Source organism: Vespa mandarinia, chromosome 11 (genome assembly GCF_050613455.1).
Source record: "Vespa mandarinia isolate Hongniang chromosome 11, ASM5061345v1, whole genome shotgun sequence".
In the NCBI taxonomy this organism is placed as follows: Eukaryota; Metazoa; Arthropoda; class Insecta; order Hymenoptera; family Vespidae; genus Vespa; species Vespa mandarinia.
The window spans coordinates 7653437-7675894 of NC_140820.1; the positions used below are offsets into that span (position 1 = coordinate 7653437).

General features: G+C 30.6%; 2 protein-coding genes and 1 long non-coding RNA gene across 7 annotated transcripts; 2 read left to right on the forward strand and 1 right to left on the reverse strand.

The window, feature by feature from the left end:
* Positions 1-111: 111 nt before the first annotated feature.
* On the forward strand, positions 112-2873 carry Wdfy2 (WD repeat and FYVE domain containing 2). 2 transcript variants are annotated; one of them, XM_085660232.1, is made up of 8 exons: positions 112-405; positions 778-919; positions 998-1203; positions 1303-1542; positions 1722-1860; positions 1943-2142; positions 2211-2353; positions 2683-2873. In XM_085660232.1, the coding sequence occupies exons 1-7, from the start codon at positions 245-247 to the stop codon at positions 2347-2349; spliced, it is 1227 nt and encodes a 408-aa protein (XP_085516358.1). In that variant the 5' UTR covers positions 112-244; the 3' UTR covers positions 2350-2353; positions 2683-2873. The 2 variants fall into 2 exon arrangements, with proteins under 2 accessions (XP_085516358.1, XP_035739218.1); XM_035883325.2 differs by having other exon boundaries at positions 113-405; positions 2211-2873.
* Positions 2874-5622: 2749 nt separating this feature from the next.
* LOC118449107 (uncharacterized) lies at positions 5623-8801 on the reverse strand. Its single transcript, XR_014982718.1, has 3 exons — positions 7318-8801; positions 7145-7202; positions 5623-5763 (listed from the first exon to the last, which is right to left on the reverse strand). It is a non-coding gene; the product is annotated as an uncharacterized LOC118449107 (long non-coding RNA).
* Positions 5689-22379, forward strand: ck (unconventional myosin-VIIa ck). 4 transcript variants are annotated; one of them, XM_035883299.2, is made up of 28 exons: positions 5693-6166; positions 9378-9424; positions 12081-12194; positions 12273-12419; positions 12575-12759; positions 12892-13013; positions 13091-13347; positions 13478-13643; positions 13740-13870; positions 13956-14351; positions 14422-14802; positions 14905-15060; positions 15157-15750; positions 15824-16033; positions 16113-16310; positions 16425-16601; positions 16675-17715; positions 17797-18041; positions 18109-18469; positions 18750-18868; positions 18950-19346; positions 19439-19621; positions 19693-19894; positions 20019-20147; positions 20226-20322; positions 20434-20531; positions 20627-20796; positions 20886-21966. In XM_035883299.2, the coding sequence occupies exons 2-28, from the start codon at positions 9407-9409 to the stop codon at positions 21090-21092; spliced, it is 6501 nt and encodes a 2166-aa protein (XP_035739192.2). In that variant the 5' UTR covers positions 5693-6166; positions 9378-9406; the 3' UTR covers positions 21093-21966. The 4 variants fall into 4 exon arrangements, 3 of the variants coding, with proteins under 3 accessions (XP_035739192.2, XP_035739196.2, XP_035739193.2); XM_035883303.2 differs by lacking the exon at positions 5693-6166 and adding an exon at positions 6976-7335 and having other exon boundaries at positions 20886-22379; XM_035883300.2 differs by lacking the exon at positions 5693-6166 and adding an exon at positions 8843-8861 and having other exon boundaries at positions 20886-22379.
* Positions 22380-22458: the final 79 nt, after the last annotated feature.

The window sequence follows — 22458 nt, forward strand, 5'->3', positions numbered from 1 at the left end:
ATAATTTTTTAAATTCCCCGCCTGTGAATGGAAATCATTGTCGATTAGAACGTAATCCATTTTACCATAGGGCGCTGTTCTAAAATATACTGTGTTCTAAAATATACCGGCAGGGTCTCTGGCATCATACGGCTTCGAATTTTATCTTACAACTTTATGACGATTCATAAATTGTGAATAACGTCGAAGTCCGGCAACTGTCAAATGACATTCGCATTTATAAGGTTACTACTTTGATTTTGAAATGGCAGCAGAAATAAAACCCGCACCCGGAGGGAATCATGATAAGTTTAGTTCTAGTCGTAAGCCCATACTTTTGTCGAAATTAGAAGGCTGTAATGACGACGTTAACGCGGCTATTATCATCCCGCGGGAAGACGGTGTAATTAGCGTTTGCGATGACAGGTACGTGACGCTTATGTACTCTACAAACTGGCAACTTATCTATCCATATTATAATATGGTTGATTTAATTAGTTCTCATATTGGTTTTCTTTCATCATATTCTTTTGTATTTGTAGATTTAATTGTTGTCGCTTGACAATAAAACTCATAATTATCGGTTAATACCTAGAAATTCAATTATTTAAATTTTCATTAATTATTTTATATGTTTAATATCATGAAACATTTTATGTTAATCATATTATTAATTTATCTGATCTTCATTTTTTAATTAGAAGACTTATTTTGTATTATATCTATAGATTTTTTTGCATGGTTTTTATCATTTTTAGATAAACTTATATAGATAAAATAAGTTTATTGTTTTCACAGAACTGTCAGAGTATGGCTAAAACGAGATTCTGGTCATTATTGGCCAAGCGTTTGCCAATACATGGCTGTTGGTGCAACTTCTATGCATTACTGCGTAGAAACACGACAATTATTTGTTGGACTTGAAAATGGAAATATAAATGTATGTGATACTAAATGGATTTAAGGAATGTCTTTTTAAGAATTAATATTTTATGCTTCATAAAATTCATAATTTTAGGAATTTGTTTTGGAACAAGATTATAATCGTATGACTGGTATGCGAGAATATTTAGCACATCAAGCAAGAGTTTCTGGAGTTATATATGCACCAAATTGCGAATGGGTATTGAGCATAGGCCGTGATAAATTATTTCAATTACATTGTTCCACTACTGGAAGAAAATTAGGATCATATCAAACGGATGCATGGTATACTGCTCTACAGTATCCTTTCTTCAATTTTTTTTTATATATTTTAATGTAAAAAATATCATATTTTATATAATAAACATTTACATTTATATATTAGCTTAACTAATTCAGATTTGATGCACAATCTAAACACGCTTTTGTGGGAGATTATTCTGGACAAATAGCAATGTTAAAATTGGATACTAATGGTGTTACTTTCATTACCATGTTGAAAGCCCATACAGGGAGTATTCATACTTTAGCATGGGATTCTGAGAAGCAACTTCTATTTTCTGGCAGTTTTGATCAAAGTATTATAGTGTGGGATATTGGAGGACGTCAAGGCACAGCATATGAACTTCAAGGCCATCAGTAAGCTAAAGTAACTCTAATATATAAGATAGAACAATTACAAATAGTTTTATGATAATACATTTTATATGTTGTCCTAAAATGTTGCATTTATTTTACAATATATAAAATTTAATTTATATTCTCTTCTTTTCCTTTTTTGTAAATGTCTTCTATATATGGAAATGTAAATATTTCAGTAACAAAGTAACAGCACTTTGCTATGCAAGTACAGAACGTGTATTACTATCTGGGGGAGAAGATGCAGTGATTGTTTGTTGGGATATGGCTACAAATAGGAGAGAAACAGCACCTTGGGTTGAATCGGATACATGTCAAGTATGCCTATAAATTATTTAAGCTATATGATCTTTAAACTTATATGACCATAGATTACATCTAGAATTTTTGTCATATACAGGCCTGTGGTAGACCATTTTTCTGGAATATAAAAGCTATGATGGATCAGCGTCAGATAGGCTTAAGGCAACATCATTGTCGTCATTGTGGGCGTGCTTTGTGTGCTCGTTGCACTTCTCAAAGAACACCGATCCCATCTATGGGATTTGAGTTCGAAGTTCGAGTGTGTGATCCATGCCATATTCAACTTAAAGCTGCCAAGTAGGTATTAGTGGTATTATGTAGTATAAAAATACCATTATAACTAACTTATATATTTTTTTGTATAGCCAAACATCTCTTGCATCATTTCATGATGCAAAACATAGTATTATTGGAATGGATTTAGATGCTCCACGTCGAAGATTACTGACTATTGGACAAGATCGCTTAATTAAAATATGGGATATTTCTGCACTGCTTCAGTGAACTTGCAAGTATATCTGCTTTTCTAAATAAATCAAATTATATGACACGAAAAACTGTTATCACGTTTAAATGGAAAAATGTGCTATCCAGAGCGTATTTTTGTGATTATATAATTATTTCTAATTACAAATTCAGATATACTTTGTGTAATGCAAAATGTTCTTTGTGGGAATAACGAAATAATATTGCGAGCATGAAAACACAAAGTAGAATTGTAATTATAGGTTTCAAAAGTTTAAGTCATCGATACTTCTTTGCACCAAATACTCATATATTCCTTGTATATTTATAAAACAAGCAGCAATAGATGTGAATATATTTTCTCATATACAGTAGACCCAACACAATCAATTGGAAAAAAGAAAGACTAAAGTTAAAAGCGATCTATCTATTTTTGGGATAACGATAATATTACTTTCAAGAAAAAGTACTTTAATACTTGAGGTATAATATAATGCTGAGGTACATGGAACAACCAAAATAAAAAAGAAAAGAGTGAGGAGAGACAGACAAATAAACAGAAAGGGAGACTACTAATATAAATCTTACGACTCTTAAATATTTTCATAATCAAACCTTTGCAAGGTACATCCAGCAGTGTTTACATATGAACTATAATCTGGCTATATTATACATAGGTACTTTTTAATTAAATTAAAGTTATTTCAGTTAATTATTTTGGTGCTGATTGCTGACGTTATACATCTGTAATTATCTTTATCGTTGATACATTATATACAGTTACTGTTAAAATCTTTATAAAGATATCTAGTTTATTCGTACTGTTTAATTGTTTCAAGATAACACATACTTTATGTATGTATGCAATAGAATACTTATAGTATTGCATAACATAACATTCACTTTATTATGCTTTTAATTGATCGGTTTTAATAATATATTATGTATATTCTATGAGGATAAAAGATATTAATATCTTATGTTTTACTTTGATTCTAATTAATTGTTTAATTACATAGTAAAAATTGTTTTAAATAGCTATAAGTATATTACAAAAAATTCATGATTTACAAACCTTTAAAAAATGATAGAAAATAAGTTATAATTTGCGTTTTCTGTAGGTCTTAATTATATGAAATATTTAATTTTATACAAATAATTGTAATAATTATATAATTATAAACATATAATCATACAGACATATACATACATATAATTTACTAGATATAATGTATGTGAAGTTAGAAGTCTTATGATATCATCATATAATAATTTTTATAAGTCCTAGTCGTCTTATACATTAATTTTATGACTTATAGCTATATATTATTGTTATATTATTCTTACTAAACATATACAAACAAAGATATGTTAAACAAGAATGCTATGATAAAAAATATAAAAAAAAATTTTTATCTATTAAAATCGGATATGAAATATCAATAATTTTGTTAACCAAATAGATTTTTGCAAAAAGTTTTAAAGCAAAATATGTTTAAAATTATGTTGAGTCTTTTTAATGTTCATTTATGTAACTAATAGTTTTTGTAAGAATTTTTGCTTTTCATGGACACGACTATTTTGTAACAATCTTTTATTTATTTTTAAATGGCTTTCTCCTTTTCTGATCATGTCTGCCTTCCTTTGTCTTTTCATCTTGTCATAAATTCACTTATTTCAACATGGAAGATAAAAAAAATTCAGAAGAAAAATTTATTCTTCCTTTTATATGAAAGATCCAATTTTATTGGCATCATGTCCTTCCGAAATTCATTCTAGTTTCTAAAACTTAAAATTATAAATACAATAGTCTTCTTGTGCTTCCATAAAACTAGTTGTCATAAATTGTGATGCAAAAATTGTAATAATAAAAAATATGTCAAAAAAATAACAAAAATGTTAAAATTGGGCATTCATGTCAACATTAAATGTATGTTATATCATTACATTATATCTTTTATAAAATTTTCCCTATAATTGATTGTTTATAAATAATCTATATGATTGTCTTGTACCTGAAAGTAAAAAAGCATCATTACACTAAATTACAAAATAGGGACTACTGACTTTCATATTGAAATTTGAGTATAAATGGTTACAATGAGAAGTATAATGTTACTCTGTTATAAAGGAATATTAAAAGTTTTGTTATATCATATTTTCTTCATTTTTTATATTTTTCAAATTCGATTGTATCTTACAGTTCAATCAAACTACGTTAAAAGATACAATTGTACTCGTTTTGTTGAGGTCATATATAGTATCTTTACATGCTATCATAAATATTTTGTATGCCAACGAAGAATATATACTATTACAATAAGTTGTACGTGCTTCTTATTATAAAAAAAGTGCTATTACTTGGTTAATGTAATTATCTTATTTACGATGAAAATGCGCTGTATAATAAGTATTATCAACAAAGTTTTCAAAAGTATTATACATAAGAAATGTACATTCGTAAGATAATTTTGAAAAAAAAATGTTTATTATACAATTCTTTGATGAAAATTTCATTACTGTTACGTCCCTAGATAAAATATTTTATTAAAATTTAATCGTTTGAGAAAATGACAATTATTACTAACGAAATGTATGCTATCTGAATTCATTGTCAAAATTGTTCTCGTTACATAAAGACACATTTCGTATTACGTTGAGCGAATGTTAAATGATAAACATTTTCGGTAAAGCGATCACTGTATTTCACCATCAACTTTATGCATTAGTATGTATATTATAAGATATATAGCTGTAAAGAAAGAACAAAAATATGTGTATACATCCAATCGTATATAATGATACAAACCGATCATAAACGAAGTAAAAAATATATTTTCAACATTAATGATACGTCGTTTATTATTTTCATTGGCATATGATTCAAATCTTCTTTATCATTTAATTGTCGATAATTTGTATTCTTAAATATAAAACAAAGATAACGCATAAAGGTAATCGTAAGTTCTTTGTAAAATTCTTTGTAAAATATCAATGATAGACTATAAACGTTCGAAACTCCGTATTCCTAATTATCATCAAAATTCCGTAAAGTAAAGTGAAAACGTAATAAAAAGAGATACTTCATACAGAAAAACGATGTGTAACAACGTACAAATGTGTTGTTCCGAAAGCGTGCCAAAAAAATCAAAAATAAAATTTAAGAAAATAAAACGGGGTAGGAGGCGACAAAGTCGTGAATAATTCGACCTTTTGTAGACGCATGCCATACGATTATACACCGATGTACGATCATAGATACCGCTGCTACTTTTCCATCTCCATAATCCGACTTCCACCTGGCTACGCCCGAACCGTGCCGAAGGTAGCCGAGAGTGATCGCGTTGTTTAACGTGCCGGTCAGAAGCACCGTGGCCTATCCTCCGGAACGAGCCACGGCTGTCTCCGTTGTTCTCATCATCGTCGTAGTATCGTCTTCTCAATTGTACGTTTCTAAAACGTATGTTTTTCGGACATCTGTGATCATTACTTCTTTCCCGTATATCATTAATTCTTTTTCACGGTTTTCTCTCTTTCTCTCTATCTACCTCCCTCTCTCTCTCTCTCTCCCTCCTTTCTTCTCTCTCACTCTCGCGCGCGCGTCATCCATTCTTTACGGTTCTTTTTCTTCTCTACTCAACGCACATTAACCTGTCGCATAAAAAAAAACAAGAAAAGCGAGCTGTTCTCGCGTGCACGTTCATAGCCGGTGTTCTACCGATCGAGTTTCGTTCGGATATGAAAAACGAGCTTCGCGCCGGCCCATGTAAAGTGCAGTGCAGTGCAGTTTAATGGAGCGCACCAACAACTTCTAGCAGAGACCCGCTTTCGTCGTGCTTATCGTTACTCGCGCAAGGTAATTAACTTACGTCGAATATAATACGCGAAACCTAACTTTGATGATTCTCTTTCTCTCTCTCTCTCTCTCTCTCTCTCTCTCTCTCTCTCTATCTATCTCTATCTCTATCTCTATCTCTATCTCTATATCTCTCTATCTATTTCTCTCTTTCTCACTCTTCGTTCTCACTTCTTTGTACTCTTCACCGCCACGTATGTACGAGGAAAAAAATAGCCACGTTCATGATGCGGAGCGAAAGAATTCGAACATATTAAATGCAACTATTCAGACCTTCGAGGAATTATACATTGTCCGTATAAATTTAAATATGAAATTTATATGAGCAGTCGGCACGCATGTCTCTTAGATCTTTCGTGCTAACCTGTCCGTCCTTAAGAAAGGAAATATACGAATGAAGATCTATGGCGATATGATGAGTCTTCCTCTCTTTCTTCCTTTTTCAGCTTATTTGTTTTTTTGCATGTTTTTACAATCTATGACAAACAAAAGCCGATTTTATGTGGAAGTTAATTTTTGTTGATTTCTTTTTTGTGAAAAAGAATACATCATATTATAATTTTTTCATATTTTCCTGCATGCATATAAGAGAGAAACAAATTCTTTAAGAATTGATCAGTAATCTTTATCATTGCTCAATTGTTACAGATTAAGATTCTTTATGAATGAAAATTCTATTAATAATAAATCAAACATTCTTTTCTTTAAAATAAAAACGCTTACCAAAGGTTTGATTCCTACATATTTTTTTAAGACGATTGAACGTGATAATCGGTGTTCTTATTAACATCTATTCGACGCTTAATTACTGAGAGTTCCTGTGTATATATGCACGTATGTGTATGTACGGTAATACGTATAGAGAGAAAGAGGGAAAGAGAGAGAGAGAGAGGTTTAATTGTAGAGATATAGGCGTTCGAAACTCATTCGTTCAAATCTTCGTGATTTCATTTTTTCCCCTAGCATGATGTCACTTACCGATTAATCGATGATACACGATCCTCGCATTGTTTTCCGATCGGTTGATCGATAGTTCCTATTTACACGAAAAGCGCGAAACCTTTATTTTATTTAAGTTAAAATGGAAGAAGAAAAAAGTAGGAAATCTGTTCATGAAGAGGTGCGAATGTATGACATATATACATACGTACGTTGTATCATCTCGAAATGTGAGTGTGCAAAGAATTAACATAAATTTTATTTTAGTCTGGTTTTAAGTAACTTTTTTCGGCCTGTCGTTATGCTGGAGATTGTAATGGCGGCCATTTCCGATGACACGTATGTACGAAAGAGAAATAATTTATGAATTTTAGGTTAATTATTTTCAACTGAATGTAAAATGAAAATAAGTATGGTTTATTGCAATGAAGATATACACACGATTCAGGTCATACGAAAAAGTCAAAATTTCGTCGGAACGTGTCTTCCTGGTCACGCGTCGTTGTTTGATCGCCCGTTAAAGTCTCTTGCACACGGTACTGCGCCACTGACCGCTCACTAGATATTTTCAAAGTCAATGACTGCGACTCTTCTATACGTTCCTTACTTCAAGTTCATAGTGAAACTGTAGCTCTCTGTGCTAATAATATATAATATATTATTATAATAACCTACATGTGTGCATTATCGTGTGCATGTGTATATGTATCAGTTACGGAAAGGTAAAATATAAACTGCGATAAAGATGTGCGTGTCAGATATCGTACATAGAAATAAACTCTTATGACGAACGCTTTGTAAAATTTATATACGAGATACGTTAATTTATTTATATTTGCATATCCGTTGTTTTTTGTTTATATATAATGAAATTCATTCGAAGGGACAGTTCAAGAGAAAGCATAACAGCCGGCGGCAGTAAAAGTTTACGGAAAAGCGCGAAATATGAACGTTACAACGAGACATACTTTGAATGTGTCACGGGGATATTTGAACTCGGTGTATAAACACAGATGTCGAATAACCCACTTATGATAAATCGAGAAATTGAAATAAGAAACGCATTTGACATTGAATTGATCCGAAGATTCGAGAAATAATCAAGTTATCTCTTTCGAAATCATCAGCGATGCGTAATAAAACACGTTCGATCTCTATTATCATCTCTATTATCATTGTTATTTACGATGTGATTTATGTATGTCATTTTGAATAAAAATATTAAATAATCAGTTTATGTAAAGTCCAGAAAAAATAATTAATTAAATAATGTCTAATTTGTTTATCTATATAAATAAGATTGTTAGTTCAAATGATCTCATACGATACACAATTGAAATAAAGCTTCCTGGTTCGATATTGCCCCTTTCTTCTTAGCGTTTAACACGAATGCATTCATTGTTGTGGAACCATTTGAACCTAAATTTGATATCTCATCGTTATATAACGATCTTTTAGAAATGAATGGAGTGTGATATTTCTTCTCATTTGATGAATACGATTCCATTGGTATTACATTCCCACGGTCCGATAAGTGTCGTCTTGCTTATTCTGTACTTTAGAATTGTGAAATTTGTGACAATTCTCGGGAAAATTGATGACGTCCATCGATAAGAAAAAGATCGATCGGATCGAGAGGATTCTTAGTGGATCCTGTCGGATCCGTATGGCTTGGCAGCATAAACTACCTAACCTACTTTTACAAACAGGTTTATGCTGCTTCTACTGTAACGGTGATCGAGCAGACAACGTCGACGTATGCAAGAATGATTTTTCTTAACTTTAACCGTGCTTTACGTATATGCATATACCTTTAAACTAGCAATTAATAAAAATTTTTTAATAATTGAGTACGTGTTTCATATGTTTGGTCGATTATCAATTTAATATTATTGATTTTAACAATTAAACATTTGATATTTGATTATTCCATGTGATTTTACTAATGGACACACATTTATTTTTTAAATAATTGATCTTATTCGATGTTCTAAAATTCGCGTACATCAATCTTATCTTCGGTGATTGTGAAAAAGAATAGATGCGACATATAGAAGTTCCTAGAACGAATAGAAGGACGATTGTGGAGCGTAGGCGAAGTATCCTTAGCATCATCCTTAAAATAAAATGCAGACGGTCGTTGTAGTTTATCGCATAACCTGTATTTATGCTTCCGATGTTCTTAGTCCGTGGTTTATGCGATGTTGTGTTGAATATATGAGTATTAAAAAAAAAAAAACGATAAAAAGATAAAAACATTTTCTTGCTTTAGGTGGAGTGCCGACAACCACGACTTAAGAGATGGTCATCGTCACGCGGGTAAGATGTTCTTTTTTTTCTTTTTCTTTTATTATTTAACTTAATTATTTCTAATTATAAATCATCGAAACAAAATCATTATTATAAAGGACCGAGTTTTTAAGGGATATTAAAGATTTTGTTTCGACATTCGTTATGGTAAATAATATCTATTACAGGTATAGTTCAGCTCGATCGATTTTATCGATTCTGACTCGTGATTCGCCGCGAGAGCGTTTTCTCGCTGATGCGTTACTTTTTACCGCTTTCATCGTCTTTCTCCTTCAAGACGGTTAGTAGGGCTCTGTCACGAGTGAGAATGTCTTAAAATTTTATAATATTCACGTGAATGTTTCTTTTTTTATTTCTCTATTTTTTTTTCTAATTCAAAAGTCGATACTTTGATGTCATCTTTGGCAATCGATTGATATGTATATATACATTTATTTTAGATTTATTTTAAATCAAAAGTTATTTTCTGTCTCATCGATCAATAATAATAATATCATCATGTTACAGTATAAATCGTCTCGATTGATTAGTTTTATTAACGATTATGTACGTCGTCTTCGTCCGCGATTATATCGGAATAGAATTTCTATGGAACATAAGAAGGTCCTTGCAATTGAATGAAAGGTTACATTCATCGTGTCCTTTTTTATCTTTTAACCCTTTTTATCTCTAGGAGCATATATACTAATTATTTGTAAGATAAATATGTACATATAAATTTATTAGATAGACCGGAAAGTAATGTCGTTTCTGCACATGTCGATATTTGATTGGGATTAAAAATAAAAACTTGTTAAAAATTTATTCGTTTGAATTTAATTTAAGAAAGTGACATTATTTTCCGGTCCTCCTAATATATATCTTATTATATATAAAGTGTAATGTCGATTTCTCGATAAATAAAACAGAAGAAATCAAATTAAAAAATGATATAGCAAATACATTTTTTGTACATACTTATAATAATTTTTTGTAATTAATGATTTCGAAGTTTAAGAGGGGAAAAAGTAATGGTTGATGCACCGCAAAATTTGAATCAATTCATTCAGCAGTTATTCAATACTTTAAAGTAGTGTTCAAAAAATCTTTTTTTGTCGCTAATATAAAATTAACTTTTCGATAGGAGCTTTAAAGTAAAGGACAAAATTTCTATCTATGCAACCGTTTCAAATTCTTCTTTCTGGAAAATAAAAAACGTTGAGACGCGCGATCGGTTAATTAGGCATAGTTAACGGTCCTTTACTACCGCGCGAATGCCCTGTACAACACCTTGGTATTTCGCACGAACGATCTAGCTGTCGTATAACGGTACGAGAATCGTCTGCTGGACGTGCTTTTGATTCGTACCTTCGAATTTATATTTTACGGTTTTTCTCTATTTATTTTAAATAAATCACTGAAGATATGTAAAAAGCAAGAATTAAAAACTGAGACAATTCTCTTTTTCTATCATTGGAGATTTTTAAGAGAAAAATGTCTTATTTATTGTATTAACTCTGACAGTTATTATAACTTATGAATAATTTCCTTATTATTTTTGTTATTGTTTCATTAAAATAAACAATTTTTCTATTTTGAAAGTAAACAAATATCGTCGAAAATGTAAGAAATTTTTCTTTCTTCTGTAGAAAGAAAAATGGTCTGTTCATATTCTGTTCATAAATATTCGTAAACTGATTTCTTTATAAATATAAACGAACATTAAATAGCAACAATAAAAATACAATTTAAAATTTTCATTAAATTCTCACGTTTGACGAGTAAATTGAGCCATTATAGATAGCAAAGAAAATAAAATGAATGAAGGAACCAATCGAATCGGTTTTTATTATTTCAAATCGATGACCGGAAGAGCTCTTCCGATGAGGTGAACAACCGGAAAGCGTTTGGTATAATCGATCATAGATCTATGGGAATGGTGTTACCATATTAAGACTTTGTTTAGAATGGTCATTATGTGTATCTTATTACTAACTAAGTAATAAAATCCGCTGGTGCGATTATTATCGAAAATTTTATATTTTTATTCACGTTAAAACGTTTAACTGCTCTTAAATTATGTGAAATAGAGCAGTTTATTAAAATCAAATTAGAGCATTTACCTATCAGATAAAATTCATTATCGATGTTTCGTGCTTTTCTTTTTCTTTTACCAGCAGTGTACTTTCGGGATAATAATTAGTTTGAAATTGCATTGGAATGTCTTGATAAGAGAAAAAGATATCAAAAACGAATCGAAGGTTTTGTAATTCATAACGCAAGATCGACGAGTAGCGATAAACACTTTATCGGATAACCTTGCATAAAACAATCCACTTTCTTTTAATAGGAAGGCAAGAACAATGATAATCCGCAATTCATAATTGTTTGAATTAGAAGCAGACATAGTTAGTTGCCGCGTTCAACGCAACGTAATTAGTTTTCCTCTTATAAGCACATTTGTCATTATCATTCCCCATATAGTAATGTCTTTACGAATAAAAAAATTAATTCTAGCTATCGTAGATTATACTTATGCTGTATGATAGAAAGATGGACACGGTCATGTACACGTATGCATTTAAAAATTAATAGGCGGATATTTATTTTTTATTTATTTATTTTTTTTTTTTCATTGTATATTATATGTTCACCTTACATTTTAATAATTATTTTTTATTTTTAGGGGGATTATATATGGATCGAACCAATATCTGGAAGAGAATTTGACGTTGCGATCGGAGCACGTGTAATTTCGGCAGAAGGTAGACGAATCCAGGTTAAGGACGACGATAACAAGGTGAGATTAGAGTTTGATTCGATTTACATTAAAGATCGCTTATGTTTCACGGCGTAAAGGGATATTTATTTTTGACAGGAACAATGGCTGACTCCGGAAAGACGAATAAAAGCCATGCATGCTACATCTGTGCAAGGTGTCGAAGATATGATCAGTTTAGGAGACCTCCATGAAGCCGGCATTTTGAGAAATTTACTAATTCGTTATAATGAGAATCTCATTTATGTTAGTAATTGATATTATTTTATACCTTTCTTCATACTACGTCAATATATTCTGCGGGGATAATCGTTTAATTAATTTTTTATTACGGTTTTTGATGTATTCAATGAAAAGGAAAAAAAAAACAAAAAAACAAAATTAATAAAAACCTGTTACAGACTTACACAGGCTCTATATTGGTCGCCGTTAATCCGTACCAGATACTGCCTATTTACACCGCAGAACAAATAAAGCTGTACAAGGATCGTAAAATTGGAGAACTTCCACCTCACATATTTGCTATCGGTGATAACAGTTATGCACATATGAACAGATACGGTCAAGATCAATGTATAGTAATTAGGTATAGGTCTTTACGTTTATTTATTCGTTTACTTATTATTTACTTTTTTTTTTGTATATTGATATCATAAATGAAAAGTAAATAATTAATATCGAAAATAAGAATTGATTGAAAATTACGATGTTGGTATAGTGGCGAAAGCGGGGCGGGCAAGACCGAGAGTACGAAATTAATTTTACAGTATTTAGCGGCGATCAGTGGTAAGCACTCTTGGATAGAGCAACAAATTTTAGAAGCAAATCCAATATTAGAAGGTATTGTCAAATAAATATATACAGAGGTAAATTAAATAAATAGTACGTATTTCACCAATATTTTATTTTCACTTTAGCCTTCGGTAATGCTAAAACTGTGAGAAACGATAACTCCTCTCGTTTTGGTAAATACATAGATATCCATTTTAACGAGCATGGTATAATAGAAGGCGCTAAAATTGAACAATACCTTTTGGAAAAATCTCGCATCGTGTCTCAAAGCTTAGACGAAAGGAATTATCATGTTTTTTATTGTATGTTGGCTGGATTATCGAAGGAAGAAAAGCAGAAGTTAGAACTTGATGATGCCTCATCGTACAGGTATCTAACGGGAGTAAGTAAGAAAATATTCTCTTTCTCTTTCTTTTTTTGTGGAAATGTGATTCTAAGTATAACTTCACAAAAAAAAATCATACGGTTATAAATGTAAATTAATTAAATAATATTCTGTTTTTAATATTTAGGGAGGCAGTATAACATGCGAGGGTAGAGATGATGCTGCTGAATTTGCTGATATAAGATCAGCCATGAAAGTATTGTTGTTTACTGATTCAGAAATATGGGAGGTTTTAAAGCTCCTCGCAGCTTTGTTACATATGGGAAATATAAAATACAGAGCTACCGTCGTAGGTATGAATTTAGTATTTAACAAAATCTTAAAGTATTATTTTTTCTTCATTATTTTGCTAGGATGGTTTTATTTCCTTATTTGTGAATAACTTATAGATAATTTGGACGCAACAGAAATACCAGAACCGACAAACGTTCAGAGAGTAGCTCATTTGTTGGGTGTTCCAGTACAATCTTTGATAGATGCTCTTACACGAAAAACAATATTTGCTCACGGCGAGACTGTAGTAAGTATTACAGTAGCCATGAACTTTCAATTATGAATGTTAATTAATATTTTTATATCATTAATTGTATGTAACTTGTGATCAGGTTTCCACGTTATCAAGGGAACAATCAGTTGATATAAGAGATGCTTTTGTTAAAGGAATATATGGTCGATTATTTATACATATCGTTAAAAAAATTAACGAAGCTATCTATAGACCGAAGAATACTTCACGTAGTGCCATCGGTGTGCTTGACATATTTGGTTTTGAAAATTTTAATCACAATAGCTTTGAGCAATTTTGCATTAATTATGCGAATGAAAATCTACAGCAATTCTTTGTACAACATATTTTTAAGTTGGAACAGGAGGAATATAATCACGAAGGTATTAATTGGCAACATATAGAATTCGTCGACAATCAAGATGCTCTAGATTTAATAGCTATTAAGCAACTAAATATAATGGCACTTATTGATGAAGAATCAAAGTTTCCAAAAGTATGTACTTCTCTATATATCGTTATATGTTTGTAACTTAATGCTATAATATTATTATACATGATTTCAGGGTACAGATCAAACGATGTTAGCAAAGATTCATAAGACTCATGGAACCCACAGAAATTACTTAAAACCAAAATCGGATATCAATACATCATTTGGATTGAATCATTTCGCAGGTGTCGTTTTCTATGACACTAGAAGTTTTCTTGAAAAGAATAGGGATACATTTAGCGCTGATTTATTACAACTCATTCATATATCTTCAAATAAGTTCTTGCAAACGTGTTTCATTGAGGACATTGGCATGGGTTCCGAAACCAGAAAAAGAGCGCCGACTTTGTCAACTCAATTCAAAAAATCATTAGATTCACTTATGAAGACGTTATGCAGCTGTCAGCCTTTCTTCATAAGATGTATTAAACCTAACGAATATAAAAAACCTATGGTAAGTCTCAATACAAAATATTATAAATATTATAAAAATAATATAGAATATTAATGTACTATAGCATTGAAAAGATATTTTTATTATTTGACATTATTTTAGATGTTTGATAGAGGATTATGTTGTCGACAATTAAGATACTCTGGAATGATGGAAACAATTAGAATACGCAGAGCAGGATATCCAATTAGGCATTCCTTTCATGAGTTCGTTGAAAGATATAGATTCCTTATACCTGGTGTACCTCCTGCGCATAAAGTATATTACCAAAAATATTTTCATTAACAATGAATTTCATTTACAATATGCTTTTCCAAATTAATATATTTTATTGAGTAAACGTTCTTATGGTAGGTCGATTGTCGAGCTGCTACTTCAAAAATTTGCCATGTAGTTCTAGGAAGATCAGATTATCAATTAGGACACACTAAAGTATTCTTGAAGGATGCACACGATTTATTTTTGGAGCAAGAACGCGATCGTGTTTTGACGCGAAAAATTTTGGTATTACAACGCAATATACGTGGATGGGTTTACAGAAGAAGATTTATGCGTATGCGAGCGGCAGCAATGATAATACAAAAGTATTGGAGAGGCTACGCTCAACGACAACGTTACAAACGTATGAAGAGTGGCTATATGAGATTACAAGCTCTCATAAGATCACGAGTGCTGTCTCATAGATTCAGACACTTGCGAGGACATATAGTAGCTCTTCAGGCACGAGCTAGAGGTCATTTGGTACGCAAAATGTATCGAAAAAAATTATGGGCCATTGTTAAAATTCAAGCTCATGTGAGAAGATTGATAGCAGAAAGAAGATATAAGAAAATTAAATATGAATACAGATTACATATTGAAGCGTTAAGGTTACGGAAGAAAGAGGAACGTGAACTAAAAGATCAAGGAAATAAAAGAGCTAAAGAAATTGCTGAACAAAATTATAGGGTGCGCATTAAAGCATAAGTTTATAATTAGAATATTAGTTGGACAGTTTTTTAATGTGTAAATAATCTTGCAGGAACGAATGCAAGAATTGGAAAGAAAAGAAATAGAAATGGAACTTGAAGATAGACGTAGGATGGAAATTAAGAAAAATTTGATTAATGATGCAGCTAAGAAGCAAGATGAACCAGTTGATGATAGCAAATTAGTCGAAGCGATGTTTGATTTCTTACCTGATTCTAGTAGCGAAGCACCAACACCAGCCAGGGAAACATCTGTTTTTAATGTTAGTTATTCATTTAATATTTTATCATTATTAAATTATGTTATGTACATAAAAATGCATATATTACTTGGATTTTCAGGATCTTCCAGCTCCTAAAGCTGATCAGCAAGAAATTATTAGTCCGGTTCAAACTGCTTCAGAAGATGAGGAAGACTTATCCGAATTTAAGTTTCAAAAATTTGCAGCTACTTACTTCCAGGGTAATATTACACATCAGTATTCTAGGAAACCATTGAAACATCCGTTATTATCTCTACATACACAAGGAGACCAACTGGTTAGTACGTCAGTATTTAAAAAATTATTTTTAAAATATTTAGTTCATGATAAATATAAATTTTTATCGATCTTACTATATACCTCATCTTAGATATAATACTATCTTTTATAGGCTGCTCAAGCTTTATGGATTACTATACTTCGTTTTACCGGTGATCTTCCGGAACCACGTTTTCATACAATGGACAGAGACACAACATCTGTTATGTCTAAAGTAACCGCTACTCTTGGACGTAATTTCATTAGAAGTAAAGAATTCCAGGAAGCACAAATGATGGGCATGGATCCAGTATGTATTGATTACGCGTTTCATTTTAGATGTCTATTTTGTTCAAAAGCTAAAGAACATTATTCTTTGATAGGAATCCTTCTTAAAGCAGAAACCACGATCTATCAGGCACAAATTAGTATCATTGACCTTAAAAAGGAAGAATAAATTAGGAGAGGATGTTAGAAGAAGACTACAAGAAGACGAATATACAGCAGATAGCTATCAATCTTGGTTGGAAGCAAGACCAACTTCAAATCTAGAGAAACTACATTTTATCATTGGTCATGGAATACTCAGAGCAGAATTAAGAGATGAAATTTATTGTCAGATTTGCAAACAATTAACCAATAATCTTTCAAAATCATCGCACGCTCGTGGCTGGATTTTACTGTCCCTCTGTGTTGGTTGTTTTGCTCCATCTGAAAAATTTGTAAACTATCTCCGTGCATTTATAAGAGAAGGGCCACCAGGCTATGCTCCGTACTGTGAAGATCGCCTCAAAAGAACATTCAATAATGGTACTCGGAATCAGCCTCCAAGTTGGTTAGAACTTCAGGCAACAAAATCCAAAAAACCAATTATGCTTCCTATTACATTCATGGATGGAAATACCAAAACTCTTCTTGCCGACTCAGCAACCACTGCTAGGGAATTGTGCAATCAATTATCAGATAAAATTTCATTAAGGGATCAATTTGGATTCTCTCTTTATATCGCATTATTCGATAAAGTTTCATCATTGGGTAGTGGTGGTGATCATGTTATGGATGCTATTTCTCAGTGCGAACAGTATGCTAAGGAACAGGGCGCACAGGAACGAAATGCGCCATGGAGATTATTTTTCCGGAAAGAAATCTTTGCACCATGGCATGAACCAACAGAAGATCAAGTAGCAACAAATCTGATATATCAGCAAGTAGTTAGAGGTGTGAAATTCGGAGAATATCGCTGCGACAAAGAAGAAGATTTGGCAATGATTGCAGCTCAACAATACTATATAGAGTATCATACAGATATGAATATAGACAGATTATATACCTTACTACCTAATTATATACCAGATTATTGTTTAGCTGGTGTTGATAAGGCCATTGATAGATGGGGACATCTTGTTCTACAAGCATATAAAAAGGTAAAATATAAGTATTAAATTAAAATTATCACGTTGGTTAAGAATTACAATTAAGAATTACAATTCTTTTAATATTTGCAGAGTTACTATTTAAAAGAAAAGGTACCTGTTTTACGTGTTAAAGAGGATATAGTAGGCTATGCAAAATTTAAATGGCCTTTACTTTTTTCTCGCTTCTATGAAGCTTATAGAAATTCTGGTCCAAATTTGCCTAAGAACGACGTTATTATAGCTGTCAACTGGACTGGAGTTTACGTTGTTGATGATCAGGAACAAGTGCTTTTGGAATTGTCCTTCCCTGAAATTACCACCGTGTCTAGTCAAAAGTATGTATGATGCTGCCTTTAATAATTTTTTTAGAATAACAGAAACTATTTACTAAACTGTTTTTAGAACGAACAAGATGTTTACACAGACATTCAGTTTGTCAACGGTGCGAGGAGAAGAGTTTACATTCCAGAGCCCTAACGCAGAAGATATTCGTGATTTGGTTGTATACTTTTTAGAAGGTTTGAAAAAACGTAGTAAACATGTTATAGCAGTACAAGATTACAAAGCACCTGGCGAAGGATCGTCTTTCTTAAATTTCCAAAAAGGAGATCTTATTATCTTGGAAGACGATAATACTGGCGAAAGTGTTCTTAGCTCTGCTTGGTGTGTTGGAACTTGTGAAAGGACTGGTGAGAAAGGTGATTTTCCTGTAGAGACAGTTTACGTTCTACCATCTCTTACAAAGCCCCCAAACGATATATTGGTAAATATCATTAATTTGTCTGTATATATATATATGTCTGTATATATATATATATATATATGTCTGTATATATATATATATATATGTCTGTATATATATATATATATATGTCTGTATATATATATATATATATGTCTGTATATATATATATATATATATATATATATGTCTGTATATATATATATATATATATATATATATATATATATATATATATATATATATATAACAGAGATATTTATGCAATGCTTTAAATATTAAAATATTTCATCTTACATAGGCATTATTCAGCGTAGAAAGTACTGAAAATGGCCGTAGGTTATATCCTCAACAAATAAATGGAGTTGAATCTCGAGACAAACCTCATACTCTTATGGAATATGCCATTGATCACTTTCGGTAGATATATTTTGCTGCAGAAATGAATATCAGATTCAAAATAAAAATATTATCATTCTAAATATCATCTATTTGTTTTAGAACTCCGCCAAAGAGGACAATGTCGAAAGCTTTAACTCTAACAACAGCGAGAAGAGGTCATACAGATGAATTATGGCATCACTCGAGAGAACCAATAAAGCAACCACTTTTGAAGAAATTAATATCTAAGGAAGAACTTGCGGAAGAAGCATGTTTTGCCTTCAATGCTGTTTTGAAATATATGGGTGATTTACCAACGAAAAGATCTCGAATTGGCAACGAATACACCGATGTTATTTTTGACGGTCCTTTAAAGAATGAAATTTTAAGAGACGAGATTTATTGTCAAATAATGAAGCAATTAACGGATAACTGTAATAGATTGAGCGAAGAACGAGGATGGGAGTTAATGTGGCTTGCTACTGGACTTTTTACTTGTAGTCAAAGTCTTCTTAAAGTATGATTTTAATGTGATCTTATATTTGTGTAAATATTAATTTTTTAAGAATTCTTTGCATTTCATTCATATCTATGTATTGTTAATTAAAGGAATTAACATTATTTTTACGCACGAGGCGACATCCCATATCTCAAGATTCGTTACAAAGGCTTCAAAAGACTTTACGTAACGGGCAACGAAAATATGCTCCACATCAAGTAGAAGTAGAAGCTATTCAACATAAAACAACACAAATATTTCATAAAGTCTACTTCCCAGATGATACTGATGAAGTAAGGATATTTAATGTATACATATATAGTTACTATGATATTTGTAAAATAATATTTTCTCTTATATATAGGCGTTTGAGGTTGATTCATCTACAAGAGCAAAGGATTTTTGTCAGAATATTGCACAAAGGCTTAATTTACGTTCGGCAGAAGGTTTTAGTTTATTTGTAAAAATTGCAGATAAAGTCATTTCAGTACCGGAAGGTGATTTCTTTTTCGATTTTGTGCGACATCTAACAGATTGGATTAAAAAAGCTAGACCATCACGGGATGGTAGGTAGCAGATTGTTTCTGATTAAAATAGTTATTAAATTGAATTTATAATTATATATATATATATATATATATATATATATATATATATATATATATATATAAATATATATATATATTGTAGGTATTTCTCCTCAGTTTACGTATCAAGTATTTTTTATGAAAAAGTTATGGACAAATACAGTTCCTGGAAAAGACAGAAATGCGGATCTTATATTTCATTTTCATCAAGAACTTCCAAAGTTACTGAGAGGTACATCTTAAAATTACTAATTTTTTAAGTATTATGGATTATTCTATCTCTAGTACTTTTACATTTAAAAATTTTTAGGATACCATAAGTGTACTAAAGAAGAAGCTTCAAGATTAGCAGCATTGGTATATAGAGTACGTTTTGGAGAAAGTAAGCAAGAACTTCAAGCGATTCCGTAAGTTTTTATGAAACTGATATGTACAAATTGTTCATATTATTAAAAGTATTTTGTACGAACTAATAATTGTTGTTATAAAATATAAATGTTATTACTTATTTTAAATAGGCAAATGTTGAGAGAACTTATACCAAGCGATTTAGTGAAGATACAAAATTCGAATGACTGGAAAAGATCTATAATAGCTGCGTATAATCAAGATGCTGGTAAGTTATAACGACTTTTGTAATAACATCAACGTATAATTTGCTGCTTTGAATATTTTTTTATTATTATTAAATATGATTATTTTTTTACATAGGAATGAGCCCAGAGGATGCAAAGATAACATTTTTGAAAATAGTTTATCGATGGCCAACATTTGGATCTGCATTCTTTGAAGTTAAGCAAAGTACAGAACCAAATTATCCAGAATTACTTTTAATTGCAATTAATAAACATGGAGTAAGCGTTATACATCCTCAAACAAAGGTAATTTAACATAGATTTTTCATATTACAAATCTAATATAATATACATAAACATAATTTGGTTCTAATTACCATCATAATTTTTTGTAGGATATATTAATAACACATCCTTTCACTAGAATCTCAAATTGGTCATCTGGTAATACCTATTTTCATATGACAATAGGGAACTTGGTACGAGGTTCTAAACTTTTATGTGAAACTTCACTTGGTTATAAAATGGATGATCTGTTAACGTCATATATTTCATTAATGCTCACAAATATGAATAAGCAACGTACAATACGAATAAAATAGATTTATGGCTACGTGTTCTCCAAAGCGATTAAAAAATAATCCGTACATTCTTCTATTTTTTAAATATAAGTAATAGAAAATAATATTAGAGAGATTAAATAAGAAGAATAGGTACTTTTCATAAGAAAAGCAAAATGTAAAGCAAAATGTATGTAAATTTAGCGCAAATTTAATTTGACCATTTCAAAATATTATTGTTTATGATTATTTATACTATATAATAGCGTTAAAATGATATTTTTTTATAATGAAAAGAACACATCCCATTATCATTCCACATATATTTTTATTTTATCACATTTTTTTAAAATTAATATTGAATTTTATACTTGTGATTTAATTACAGTATGAATTCTTTCAAGGTTATAGAGATATTGTTTAAATACCAGCGAATAACTTTTAGTTAATTCGTCATATCAGGCACTTCACATTCATGTGGCATTATAAATAGATATAACAGCCAAATTTATTGTTTTCATACTTACCATTCGATTTACAATTAGCGGCACAGTTGTTACGCAGATAATACAAAGGAAATAGAAGTTCGTGTGTATACAAAATAATTAACTAAAAGCTTTGTATATGATTTATTTACAAATAAGATTTTCATATAATTTTGTAAAATATTACTTTGCTCTATATTATATATAATCAAAGAATTTTGTGCTGAAGCATATATTACTCGGTTTCGATATAACTGATATCTTTCTTATTATTTAAATAGTACATAAAACCGTAGAAAACGACAATAATTTAATAAATATTATTGTACGTAAGTTATGGATATGAACATATTGCGAAATGATTTTTAAAAGTGTTTATTTATCAATATTGATTCGTAAGTTATAATAAAACAAAAAAGGAAAAAAGAAAAAAAAAAAAAAAAAAAAAAAAATATGAGAGAATCTAAACTTATATCCGTCCGATGATATTCAAGAATATAATTACTATTAATCCACATTTATATATTGTGAATAATAAAGACAATCGTATTCTTCAATTATGCGATACAAGTGTTAATCGTGAGTAAGTTCCCATGGAACATATACATGTTTCCCCTTCACAATAGATCTTTTCAGGAAGACATTCTTAAGATGATGTTATCTCATTTCCTCCTTGAGACGACTACGTTCAAATATACTTTAAAGAAAAGAAATAAAGACAACTCTGCAAACCTAATGAACCAGATTTATTTAAACTAGATCTTAAATTAAAATGTTAACTTTATCAGGTTTATGTAATTTTCTTAAGTACAAAGTTTTGAATTTTCATTTGTATGTAGCAATTAAACAATTTTACGAATTCGATTAAATTTGAAAAAATTTTCTAAGATCATACATAAGTTTTCGTTTTGTAGATAGTTCAT

Bases quoted from the DNA above. Each gene is read 5' to 3' on its own strand.
- ck (XM_035883299.2), top strand. The intron at 12,420-12,574 runs GTTAGTAATTGA...AACCTGTTACAG, and splicing joins ATAATGAGAATCTCATTTAT to ACTTACACAGGCTCTATATT. The intron at 18,042-18,108 runs GTATGTATGATG...AACTGTTTTTAG, and splicing joins ACCACCGTGTCTAGTCAAAA to AACGAACAAGATGTTTACAC.
- Wdfy2 (XM_085660232.1), top strand. From the start codon at position 245: ATGGCAGCAGAAATAAAACCCGCACCCGGAGGGAATCATGATAAGTTT. The intron at 920-997 runs GTATGTGATACT...TCATAATTTTAG, and splicing joins TTGAAAATGGAAATATAAAT to GAATTTGTTTTGGAACAAGA. The intron at 1,204-1,302 runs GTATCCTTTCTT...TAACTAATTCAG, and splicing joins GCATGGTATACTGCTCTACA to ATTTGATGCACAATCTAAAC.